The 12922-nt window shown below is 38.4% G+C and overlaps 1 protein-coding gene across 1 annotated transcript; it reads left to right on the top strand.

The window, feature by feature from the left end:
• Positions 1–381: 381 nt before the first annotated feature.
• Positions 382–12470, top strand: DEPDC1B (DEP domain containing 1B; the record flags this gene model as incomplete). Its single annotated transcript, XM_009706892.1, has 9 exons — positions 382–531; positions 903–1426; positions 2773–2903; positions 3943–3990; positions 4442–4582; positions 9616–9782; positions 10811–10987; positions 11662–11847; positions 12170–12470. Coding segments are annotated over 9 exons (1686 nt in total), but the record flags the coding sequence as incomplete, so codon positions are not given.
• Positions 12471–12922: the final 452 nt, after the last annotated feature.

The raw sequence follows: 12922 nt of genomic DNA on the forward strand, positions 1-12922 counted from the left end.
CTTTTCACTTGTGGACCGTAAGAGAGCCAACAGTACCTTGGTTTCCATAGGAATAAGTATAATAAGAATAATATATATATACTAAGGCCTTTCTGCATATCAATCCTACCGTTACCTTAGTAACAACTGTAAAAATCAAGCATTATCAGTTCTAAAAGCAGACACTGTCTGAAAAACATGTAGCCAACTTCAAAACGTGCAGTTACTTAGAAGAAACTTAACTGAAGGAAAATCTACTGAAAGAAGAACTGGTCCTGTTTTATCCAAACCAGGACACAGGTCCAGGAAATTTCTGAAGCATGTTGAAGATAACTTCTTGGTGCAGGTACTAAGGGAGCCGACTAGGAAAGGTGGCCTCTTAGATTTTTTGTTTGTAAACAGAGAGGGACTTGTCAGCGCAAAGGTGGCTGCCTTGGTCACAGTGACCGTGAAGTAGATGAGTTTCAAATCACTAGTGATAGGAGAAAAACTGCCAGCAGAACATCGACCCTGGGTATGGGGAGAGCAGACTTCGGGCTCCTGAAGGAGCTAGTTAGGCAGGTCCCCTGGGAATCTGCTTTAGAAGGTACTGGGGTCCATGAATGCTAGTCATTTTTAAAGAGCCATCTCTTAAAAACTCAGGAGCTGGCAATTCCAAAGCGTCAAGCAGGTGGGGCAGAAGGCTGGCTTGGCTGAGTACGGATGTTCTTCTAGAACTTAGGCGGAAAAGGAAAGTGTACAGACATTGGAAGCAAGGACAGGTGATACGGAAGGACTACTGTTCGCCAGTAGTAGGCACCAGTTGTAGGAGGTGCTGTTTGCCACTGTAGGGAGAAAATTTGTGCAGCTAAAGCTCAAGTAGAGTTCAAGCTGGCCAGCACTGCGAAGAACAACAAAAAGTGCTTTTTGAAATATGTTAATAGCAAACGGAGAATGAAAATAACATTAGTCCATTGTTTGACAAAGTCAGTCACCTCACAAATAGGGATGTAGACAAAGCAGAGATGTTTAATGCCGCCTTTGCCTCTGTCTTCAACACCGATGATGGGCCCTGGGACTGCTGGAGCCCTGTGTTGGAAGACTGTGACTTGGGGGATGAGACACTCCCAGCTGACCCTGAACTTGTCCGAGACTTGCTGCTCCAGCTGGATGCACGTAAGTCTATGGGGGCTGATGGGATTCATCCCAGGGTACAGAAAGAGCTGGCCAGTGTCATCGCAGTACTTCTCTCCATTATTTTTCAATGGTCTTGGGAGTCTGGAGAGGTCCTAGTCGAATGGAAGCTGGCAAATGTCCCAGTTTTCAAGAAGGGTAAGAAGGAAGACCCTGGTAATTACAGGCCTGTCAGTCTCACTTCAGTGCCTGGTAAAATTATGGACAAGGTTATTCTGGGAGTTATTGAAAAACACTTGAGAGACAATGCAGTCATTGGTCATAGCCAGCACAGGTTCGTGAGGGGAAAGCCCTGCTTAACCAACTTGATTTCCTTTTATGACAAAGTCACCCGCCTAGTTTACCAAGGGAATCCAGTTGACGTGGTCGTTTTGGATTTTAAACAAAGCTTTTGACACTATGGCTCACAATATCCTTCTAGATAAACTGTCTAGCACACAGCTAGACAAGTCCATAATGCATTGGGTGAGCAATTGGCTGATAGGTCAGGCTCAAAGGGTTATAGTAAATGGGGTTACATCAGGCTGTTGGACAGTCACCAGTGTGGTTCCCCAGGGCTTGATTTTAGGGCCACTGCTCTGTAATGCTTTTATAAATGATCTGGATGCAGGAATCCAATGTATGTTAAGTAAGTTTGTTGATGATACTAAATTAGGAGGGACTGTGGACTCTCTCAAGAGTCAAGAGGCCTTACAGAGAGATCTGGATAGAGTAGAGAGTTGGGCAATCACCAACTGTATGAAATTTAACAAAAGCAAGTGCCGGATTCTGCACCTGGGATGGGGTAACCCTGGTTATATGTACAAATTGTGGGACGAGAGGCTGGAGAGCAGCCCTGCAGAAAGAGATCTGGTGATTTGGGTTGATGGCAAGTCGAATATGAGTGAACAGTGTGCCCTGGCAGCCGAAAGGGCCAACATGTCCTGGGGTCCCCCAAGCACAGCACAGCCAGGCACTCTAGGGAGGGGATTGTCTTAACACCGCACAGGTGCGGCCCCACCTTGAGTGCTGTGTGCAGTTTTGGGCATCTCAATACAAGAAGGACATCAAACTATTGGAGTGTGTCCAGAGGAGAGTGACCAAGATGTTGAAAGGTCTCGAGGGCAAGACTTGACTGAGCAGCTGAGGTCACTTGGTTTGCTCAGCTTGGAGCAGAGAAGGCCGAGGGGTAACCTCATCACAGCCTACAGCTTCACCATGGTGTGCAGCAGAGGGGGAGGTGCTGACCTCCTCTCTCTGGTGACGAGTGACAGGACACGAGGAGGTGGAATGAAGCTGTGTCGGAGAAGTTCAGATGGGACATTAGGAAAAGATTCTTCACTGAGAGGATGGTCAGTCACTGGAACAGACTCCCCAGGGAAGTGGTCATGGCACCAAACCTGTCAGAGTTCAACAAGCATCTGGTCAAGGCTCTTAGTCATATCGCTTAGGTTTAGGTAGTCCTGCGAGGAGCAGGGAGTTGGACTTGATGATCCTTACGGGTCCCTTCCAACTTGAGATATTCTATGATTCTATGAAATGGAGAGGTCTTGTTTTCAGTTTCATATCTATCTTAATGCTACATGTTTGCCTTTTTCAGATTAGATGATGTATGAACTATGTGTTTATGTATTTTTACAGATTACAAAAGGTCTTGGGTTTGGATTCTCTGGATGAAGTGTTAGACACAAAACTTGTGAATTCAAAGCACATAGTCCAAAATGCATATAATGTCAATAAGCAGGGCATTGTCACTTTAGAAGACAAATCAAGTGAGTATTTTAGAAGTTTTCATTTAACTTTTTATATTGTAGTTTACTAGTATTAAAAAAGTATTAGTTCTAATCTGTACTAATATGTAGCATTTTTAAACTTGTATGACCACATCTGTACTAGAGTTTTTACAAAGTATGTCATTGTCCTCTGACATCACAATAGTAAGAATCAGTCTTTATTCCATATTTACTCTCTTAAACATATTCCTGCTTTAGTAGGCTTGAAAGATGAAGGTGAAAGAGCAAGAACTTTTCATTTATAAAGATAGACTTTGTCAGCCCAGCTCTTAACTGCCTGAACAGGAGTGCATACATGAGGGAAATGTGTATTAAAAATTGGGAAAGAATCAAAATGTACACTGAGAGATGCTTAAAATTTCTCAGTTTTGAGTTTTTAGGCAATATGTTTTGAAACTAGTACTGAGTTTAAAACTGCTTTGCACATCAGGAAGAAAGTAAAGCATCTTTGCTGCTATGATATATGTATCACTTGCAATATTATTGCCACCATATTTTCCACAAGATTTGTAGAGAAGTGAAATATGAGATTGGAACCTGGTTTCATTTGTGAATGAAACCTCCTCCAGAGCATATACTTGTGTGTTTTAAAGACAATTGGAGCACCACAAGATATTCATTTCCTCCTTGCAGAAATGGCAGAACTGAATATGTAAGTGCTTTTCATCATCTTCAGTGCAAAGTAAACACTTCACTGTAATGCACTAGTGAATGTGTAGCTTGAACTAGTTTGGCTGGTTTTTGCAGGGCAGGTTAAGGATTTGCAATATGATCCATTTTGCTGACTGAGTTGTAAGAGCAGCAGGCATAATTGGTTGATATCGAGTACTGGAGGTACTAAAGTATAGATGTAATTCAAGCTAGATCCTATGTTAATGTATAGCCAGTCTTTGCAATCAGTCAATCTACTATATAGGAGGAACTTAAAGAATATTCAGCTTTGTTTTTATCTTACAGTTTAACATTTTTCTCAGTTTTTTTTCACCTTTTAATTTCTGCTTGTTTCTGCCCTATGCAGAAGAACTACCTCACTGGATATTATCAGCAATGAAATGTCTAGCAAATTGTAAGTAAATTCAGGAGGGGAAAAAAAAAAAAAATTAGCAACCCACCCCCATAAAAATCAATTGAACTCACTATGTCTTTACCACTTTATCAAATCCTGTCTACATTCACAGTCAATATTTTTTCGGATCATTGCCTTAAACAAAGTTGGAAAAGATCAGCCAGCATATATTCTCCTGCCAGTGCAACTTATTTCAATGAAATATATAAAGGTTTAACTATTCTATTCATATTTTTCCCCTACTATGTGTTTTCACTACACCTGGAAATAGACTAATTCAATAGATCAATACAATTTCACTTAAATTTTGAAGAATGAGTCTGAGTGTTTGGTTTGGTTTGGTTTGGTTTTTGTTTTACTTGACATTGCATTTTTATTGGCTGGAATAGAAAATAGTGATCTGGTTGGTGGCTGCAAATTAAATTTTTTTCCCCCCACCCCCCCTTTATAGGGCCCAGCTGCTCAGATTTGAAGCAGCCTACATACTCAGGATTTGAAAGAGACGTCTTCAAAACTATAGTGGACTACTTTGGGCAGATGAAAGAACCTCTTCTCACATTTCATTTTTTTGATGTTTTTGTTAGTGTGTTAGGTAAGTAGTTTGAGATGTAATGAAAAAATCATTCTTTTGAATTAACTTCCTGGAATTAATTTACCATACCCAACTAGTATCACAACTCATTTCTTTAGGACATTTCCTGTCCATTCTACATAGAGAACAGTTCAATATTTAAATTTATTTCATATCACAGAGGAGTTTTATTTTTGTGTCTTTTTGATCACATTAGTTCAAAGGTCTTCCATTGTTGTCTATAATTTTTGAAGACATCTGTTCATTGCTTAGCACTACCACACCTAAGAGATGGATTTTAACAGATTTTTCTTTTTTTACAAATGCCCAAGCATCTTAAAAACTCACAGAAGCTTTTAGAAATTGCTTGACTGAAGTTTAGATTAAAAAGGATTAGAGCTGTAAGGACTGTTTTTAACCCTGGCAGTATGACTCTGAATGAAATTGAAATCCTTCATTGCTTAAACTTAGAATAGACATTAATTAATCTGGTGCCTTAAAGAAACTATAGTTTAGTTATTATCTATAACTTTTTAACCATTCACAGTATATCAAACTCACCTATCCTGTAGCTATAGACAGCCCATTCAAAGACAATAAATGTGAAAATATTTGATTACAATTTATGATTACATTTCAGAAAAGAGCAACTGAGTTGAAAAGTAAGCATGCTTTGTAGCATGTCACTTTTTGGACCTTCTTTAAGTGGGAACACCATTGCTTTAATAAACTATTGAGACGAAAAAGGAATTCAGAATAATAGTTTTATTTCTAGAATTTAGTATTTTTATACTTTGTTAGTTGACAATCTTGCTTCAAGCTGAATATACTTCCTTTTTTGACTTCTTTTTCTGAGACAACAGATATTCTTGATATCTTTAAAAATTCTTCCCCTCTTTCATACTCTCCTTCTGTTTGCTTTTCCATTGTATTTCACATCTTTCAGGTTTTAAGAGTTTTATTTCACAGTATTTCACAGATGTAAAAATGAGAAGAAAGAATTCATGCCAGTGTTTATGTGGAAATGAAAGGAAACTGTGCACTGTTTCAAAAAGTCAAAAAATCATTTTGTGGTCTCTTTCACCAAAAAATGAGGTGTTAATATGGAATCCTTCTTTACTAACAAAAATAGATTTACACAAAATATTATGGGAATACCGGCTTTCAAGAACTACTTAGTTTGTTTTCCATCTTTACTTGTATTAATAGTAATAAGTACTGGCAGTATATGTTTGAAAATGTCATGTTTCTCTAGAAGTCTTGCCTAAATAGCCTCCACCAGACACCTAATACAGGTATTTGAATGGCTACAAAACTTCATTTGGCCTTAGGGGGATGATTTGGGATACCTGAGTTAGGCACCCTCTGACTGGGGGTGGGGTTGGGCCAGATGATCCCCAGGTGTCTTTTCCACTTTTTTATAATTCAAGATTATGCTCCCTATCTAGCCAGAGGAGGGAGTTCAAGGAGGCAATTCAGCCTACCTGTGGTGAAGCCTAACTCTCCTTTTTATACTCAAAACTACTTAGAACCAGCAGTAAGAAACTAAACAAGTAAATATAAGGCAGAGATGCCCGATCTGTAGTTTCGGTAGCAAGGCCTTCTCTAACCACTCAGACTATCTTCTGAGATTTGATCTGTGATTCTTGGGAGCAGGGGGAGAGGGGAAGGAGGAAGGAACTGTTGGGGGGTTCAGCTGAGAGCTAAAGGGGAAAGTTTTGGGTTCTGCTCAATATGTAACTAAGTTTTAATGACACTAATGTACAGACCATGATGAAGCTGTAGGTAAATGTAGAGGATAACACGCACTCCATGGCATACTATTTTGTAGTAAGTGTCAATGCTAGTACTGAATGCTGACTGTGAAGCAGTAATTGCTTAGCAAGTTGTGCATTTACAAAATACGGAAAAGCAGATCCATGTCTGCAGTTGCATTTCTGTGGTTTTTTAGTGGAGTATGGCTTGCTAAATTGGCAATGATTCTCAAGACATTTATAAACCAAGATTTCAATCTTTGAGTCTTTGACTTTTCATATGGCTACCCTCAGGGAATTACAACCTTTCCACAGTGGTTATAGGACTTCTTTCTTCCTACAGTGGATAAGCTTTCTGTTTAGTGGAAGACTTCAGGAAATAGCAAAGAAAGTGTTATCAGATTATATTTTTAGTCATTTAAGGCAGCTATGATGTGATTTGTATATGTCTAAAAGCTCAATCTTAAAACCTGAAGAATATTTGCAGAAATCATAGGTGGCTTGTGTAACCATATCAAGATGCCTCACTTGCTTCTGTTTTCGAATGAAGTCTAGAGCACTTGTCTTCCAAGAGGTTGGCTGAAATCAGTTTTCAGAATAGCTAAGAAAATAGGTCTAAAGTGTCAGTGATCATGGGATATTTTACTAACTTGGCAAGATTAAACTTGCTCTTTGCACAGGTTATAATGATTCTTTATGTACAAATCTCATTAAAGTTAATTATTATTTCTCAGGGCTTCTTCTAAACATATGCAGTAGCGTGCTTGCCAAATCTTCTTTTGAAATTGGAAAAAGCTTTGCTCTAAAAATGAAATTAACTACAGTGCTTTACCACTCTTGCAGTACTGTCTGTTTTGGCTGCCTTACTTTCTACTGCACACTTCTGTTCCTTTTTTAATAACAAACAGCTTTCACTTGTTACACTATGTGGAATTGACTGGCATGGTGGATGAAGAGACAGCAGTGGAATGCTGTTTATGTTGACTGTAGTAAAGCTTTCAACACTTCTCCCATCACATCTTTATAGGCAAACTGAGGAAGTACAAGCTAGATAAGTGAGTAGTGGAGCAGACCAAAAACTGGCTGAGTTGCTGGGCTCAGAGGGTTGTGATCAGTGGCACAAAGTCTCACTGGGGGTCAACCAGTAGAGAGTACTCCAGGGCTGATAATTGGGCCGGTAGTAGTTAACACTTCATTAATGACCTGAATGGTGGGACACTCTTCTAAACAAGGACACAGTGCCCTAAACAAGCATGCAGATAATACAAAATGGGGAAGAGTGGTTAATGCAGCAGAGGACGTACTGCCATGCAGAGAGACCTTAACAGGCTAGAGAAATGGGCGAACAGGAATCTCATAATATTCTACAAAGGGAAATGCCAAGTTGTTTCCTGGGGAGGAATAACCCTGTGCACTAGTGCATGCTGTGGGTGACTGACTTGAAAGCAGATGTAGTAAGGAAGGACTTGGCAGTCCTGGTGGGCACTAATGTGGCGACAAGCCAGCAGTGTATCCTTGTGGCAAAGAAGACCAGCAGCATCCTTAGCTGCATTACAAGCATTGCCAGCAGGTTGAGGGAGATCTTTCCTCACAATTAGTCACTGAGTCCAGTGGAGGACCACAAAAATTATTAAGGGCTTGGAGCATGTCATATAGGGAGAGGCTGAAAGCAGGAACTGTTTAGCCTGGAGAAGAGGAGGCTCAAGGAGGATCTTGTCAATGTGTGTAAAAGACTGATGTGGGAGGAGTAAAGACGAGGGAGCCAGACTTCTATCAGTGATATCCAGTAACAAGACAAGAGGCAATGGGCACAAAAAGAAATACAGGAAACTTAATTTATGCATAGGAAAATAGCTTTTTTAATTGGAAGGTGGTCAAACACTGGAAGAAGTTGTCCACAGAGGCTGTGGAATCTCCATCTTTGGAGATATTCAAAACCTGACAGGATGTAGTCCTGGGCATCTTGTAGATGACCCTGCTTTGAGCAGGAGGAGAGACCTAGATAATCTCCAGAGATCTCTTCCAACCTCTATAATCCTATGGAAAACAATAAGTTTACCCTTTGTTGTCTTCCTTGTTCCTTTTGTAAGAATCACAGAATTATTATGGTTGGAAGAGACCTCAAAGATCATCAAGTCCAACCATATACCTGATGCCACCATGCCCACTAAACCCACTAAACCGTGTCTCGAAGTGCCACATCTAAACGTTTTTTGAACACCTCCAGGGATGGTGACTCCACCACCCCCCTGGGACCCTGTTCCAATGCCTAACAACTCTTACAGTGAAGAAGTTTTTCCTAATATCCAGCCTGAACCTCCCCTGGTGCAACTTGAGACCGTTTCTTCTTCTTGTATCACTAGTTACTGGGGAGAAGAGATCAACCCCCACCTCGCTACAACCTCCTTTCAGGTAGTTGTAGAGGGTGGTAAGTTCTCCCCTCAGCCTCCTCTTCTCCAGACTAAACAACCCCAGCTCCCTCAGTCGCTCCTTGTAAGACTTTTTCTCCAGACCCTTCACCAGCTTTGTTGCTCTTGAGAGAAAGATGTTGTTCTTAAGAGAAATTACTGTTAGACTTCAGTCATGAAGATATTTTGCTCCTGACTTCTGTTTCATTTTGATACTAGTGCTATTTAGGCAAATGTGTAGTAGATGCTTTCTTCAATGAGCCTTAGAAACCCAAAAGAGGATAACATTTCAGTGGTGAGACCTCTCTATAGGCACCTAAACTACTATCAGATTCTACTGTGCCTGTCCAGTCTTCAAATATCTGCCATGCTCACATTCTGTGTTTTCTCAGGAGTTTGTAAGTAGAACTAATCATAGATTTAAATTCTATAGGTGTGAGGGACATCTCAGCATTGTCATAACTGTCACTGATGCATAAGCACATGTTTTGTTTAGATTCCGTGATTGTTGCTCCAGACTTAACTTTATGTGGTTGCTGTATCTGTGCATACATCTCAGTTGTATTTAGAGCTGAGGGTTATAAAAGAGCAAAGGGTGAATGAAAATGTTGTAGCTTTTCATGTCTACTAATATCTAGATTTGTTGGTCATGGTTATTAGTATCTCCTGATGCATCAGAAGGAAATTTTGTAAATACTTAAACAAGGTGCCCAGTTCTAGTAGTCCAGTTCTAGGGATATCTTCCTAGCCTGTTTGAGGAGCGGAGTTCTAAATCAGTCTTGAAAGAGTAGGAAAGGGATTTGGGGAAACTGTTTTAGAAATATTATGTTAAATGTTATGGAAATACATAATTAAGAAATGTTGCTCAATCTGCTGATCTTGTATAAACCAGGTCTGCTGCAAAACCACAGCAAGGCCATAGAAGCTCTTCAGATATCTTGTCTTCTGCTGCCACCAGAAAATCGGAAAAAACTACAGCTATTGGTGAGGATGATGTCAAAAATCAGCTTTAACAAGGATTTGCCACCTCTTTCAGAATCAGTGAAGACCAGAACCTTGGTACGTGTAGTGTAAGGCAAAAGATCTAGATGAGGCTTTTGGAGTTGCACAGATAAGAAAATCTTACTGGAGAGTGTATACAAAATACAGTTTGCTTGTTTGAAGAACAATTTGCCTATTCTAGCTATGTGGAAAGCTACTCTGAATTTGAATAAATCGGGATTTCTTGGTAAGTTGTGAGCAAATGAAGAATTTGCTCAGAATGTGGAGGTTTCCTTATCTTTCAAAGTTAAATCAGCACTAATTTCACTATTGAGTAGAAAAGGAATACAGCAGATGAGGTATCTGGTGTTCTTTATCACTGCAGACAATGTGAGAGAAACAGGCTACCTGTTCCAGTCATAGTTAGGAATCTGTAGCTAATGTTTTGATTTACCTATTTTCAGCCATTTAAAAAAGAATTCCTACCAGTTTATTTCAATACTAATTCTTTTTCATCACTTGACTACAGAAATCTCTGAAAGTAATTTTAATCAGGTTTTGACAAAGCCCTGGCTTTTGCTAATGCTCTTTCTGTAGGACTACTTGTAGAGTTACTACTGATGTTTGCAGCAGCATGTTATTACAAAGCTATTACACGTAACTTAGTAATTCTGACTGGCTAAGAAAATGTATTTCTTTGGGTTAATTTTCAAGTCTTTTTCAAGAAGGGCAACAGCTGTAGAACCACTCCGTAAAAATCCTATAGTAGCATGCATAAATCTAAATTTGTTCCACAGCAATTAAGTTTTTAATTAACTATGAATAGTATTTGATTAAAATAAAATTTGACTGCTAAAGTTATAATTTAATTACCTGTAAATGGTCTTTGATTAAATTAATTATGTTATAATCTAGATGTTATTTTTAGAAATTAATCCTTTACAGTCCGAGTACTTTGTACTAAGTTTTAATTCAGGAGTGTAGTCTATGGTACATGACAGAAACCCTTTTTTGTAAAAGATCACTTTTTAAATACAGTTTGATTCCCTATTCCCCCACCCCAAACAGAAAAATATACACTAATGATGTTTGTTTTTTTTTCTCAGATGGTTCAGGCATTTTCCCGTTGTATTCTCTGCTCAAAGGATGAAATGGACTTGGATGAACTGCTTGCTGCTAAACTAGTATCTTTTCTCATGGACAATTGTCAAGAAATCTTAAGTGTTCCTTCTGCCTTAAAATCTTCTATAGAGGAACATGTCGTACATCTCCAGAGAGTCCAAGTAGGTATCTAGTCAAAAAAGCCTCTTATGTCTCTCTGCTTCTAGATCAAATTTATCCTTCCTGCTCCAACGTTCAACAGTTCTTAAAGACTTTGTTCTATCTCTGCTAGCTTATGAAGAGCTAATTAATTTTGACTGCTGATATTCAACTATAACTATTTATTTAAATGAAATTAAGTAGATCTTGAATGGTTTAGAGACAAGAACTCTGAAATGTGTTTTCCTGTTGCTCAGCACTATCTTCTCCATGGAATGGACAAACTGTATGGGTAGTGAGGAGAATTGTGAAAGGTTATAAAATATTTCCATCAATGTTCTGATTTTCTTTTAAAGCCATCCTTACTTGCTCTGTTCAGCTTTTTCATAACTCTTTTTTCTGTCTCTTGATACCATATTTTGTTTTGTTCAAAGCTGCTTTTTAGTTCTTCCTTCTTTAATTTCTACCGAAAAAGTAACTTTTAACTTATTCCAAGAGTTAAATAGGCTTCCGTTATGTCATGTTTTTTGACTTACTAGAACTCACCTAATTAGCGCAGAGGATATGAGGTACAATTTAGGGTCTTTATTCCATATCTTCTCTACTTAATGACTTCAAGTGGTCAATTTGATTAAGGCAGTTTTCGCAAATCTATTGCAGAAAACATAGCTGCTCTTTTTAAAATTTTTTTCTTCAGATAAAATATGCTGGAGCTGATACCGATGCAAATTTTCCTCCTCCATCATTTTGTTGCCAAATCAGTACAGATGAATTTGAATACCAAAGGGCAACTGGCTCTCAAGAACCACTGGCAGCTTTATTGGAAGAAATTGCAACTAATAAAGAAATATCTGTGAAAGACAAAAAGAAGAAGCTCAAGCAAGTAAATAAAAATTCCTCCACAGTCTTTAATTTTAACTTAAAAAGCTCTATCAAGTCTTAGACGTGTAGTCTTCTAGACAAATACTGAGATTTAAAATAGTAGATACTCTCAGGGATTTCAAACTTTTAAATTGTTTGGAATAGGGGTACTGTGATTAATCAAGCCATATTAGAAAATATCACCTAATTTTCTACATAGAGGTCTAGAAAGTCCATTAGAGAAATGATAATTTTCCTGCTCCAGAGGTGGAGGTTGCACTTTAGTAGTTTTTTATATTACAAGTTTGAGTGAATTCCTCATTTAAGTTTATGTATTTTTCTAGTTTCAGAAATCTTACCCTGAAGTGTATAAAGTACGATTCCCTACCCCTGAAACTGAAGCGGTGCTATTTCCAGAAAAAACTAAACAGAAACCACCAATACTGATGTGGGCCTTAAAAAAGCCTTTTCAACCATTTCACAGAACCAGAAGCTTTCGGATGTAAATGGTCTGAAATATATCAGTGAACTGAGTCAGAGCATATTATCAATGGATCTTATGCAAAAGGAGCCTGAGCAGCATGTAGTTACTCAAAAAACTACTGAAGATACTGCTGAGGTGGTAGAAAAGATCAAAAGAAGAAGAGGAAAGTATTGAGGTGGTAGAACTGTGAGCCATTATCAGTATTTTTGTAAATAATAATTTTTAAAAATGTCTGTTATTTAAAACAAAACAAAATACCCAACAAGCTCAAGGTGATTAATCTACATTGGTGATCAAGTACACTTACTGATTTGACCATCGATTCAAGATCTAAATGTATTTGTGTGTAATGTATTGTTCGTAACTAGTCAACAGCTTTTGTTTTTCCCTGAAAATTCCTGAGAAACTTTCTCAGCCCTTTTGCATTAATAAGGCTGTGTTTGTTCACATATAGCTTGAGGAATTAATTTGCTGTATATGCTTGAATAAGTATGAAACATTGGATTTTGTTTTGCTGTTGTACACCTTAGTGTTCTTGATATGTAAGGTTTATTTTGGAAAACTGTAACAACTCTTTCTTCGTTTTCTGATTCATATGATGCATTACAGCTTT

The sequence above is a fragment of the Cariama cristata genome, unplaced genomic scaffold (genome assembly GCF_000690535.1).
Source record: "Cariama cristata isolate BGI_N322 unplaced genomic scaffold, ASM69053v1 scaffold1179, whole genome shotgun sequence".
Classification (NCBI taxonomy): domain Eukaryota; kingdom Metazoa; phylum Chordata; class Aves; order Cariamiformes; family Cariamidae; genus Cariama; species Cariama cristata.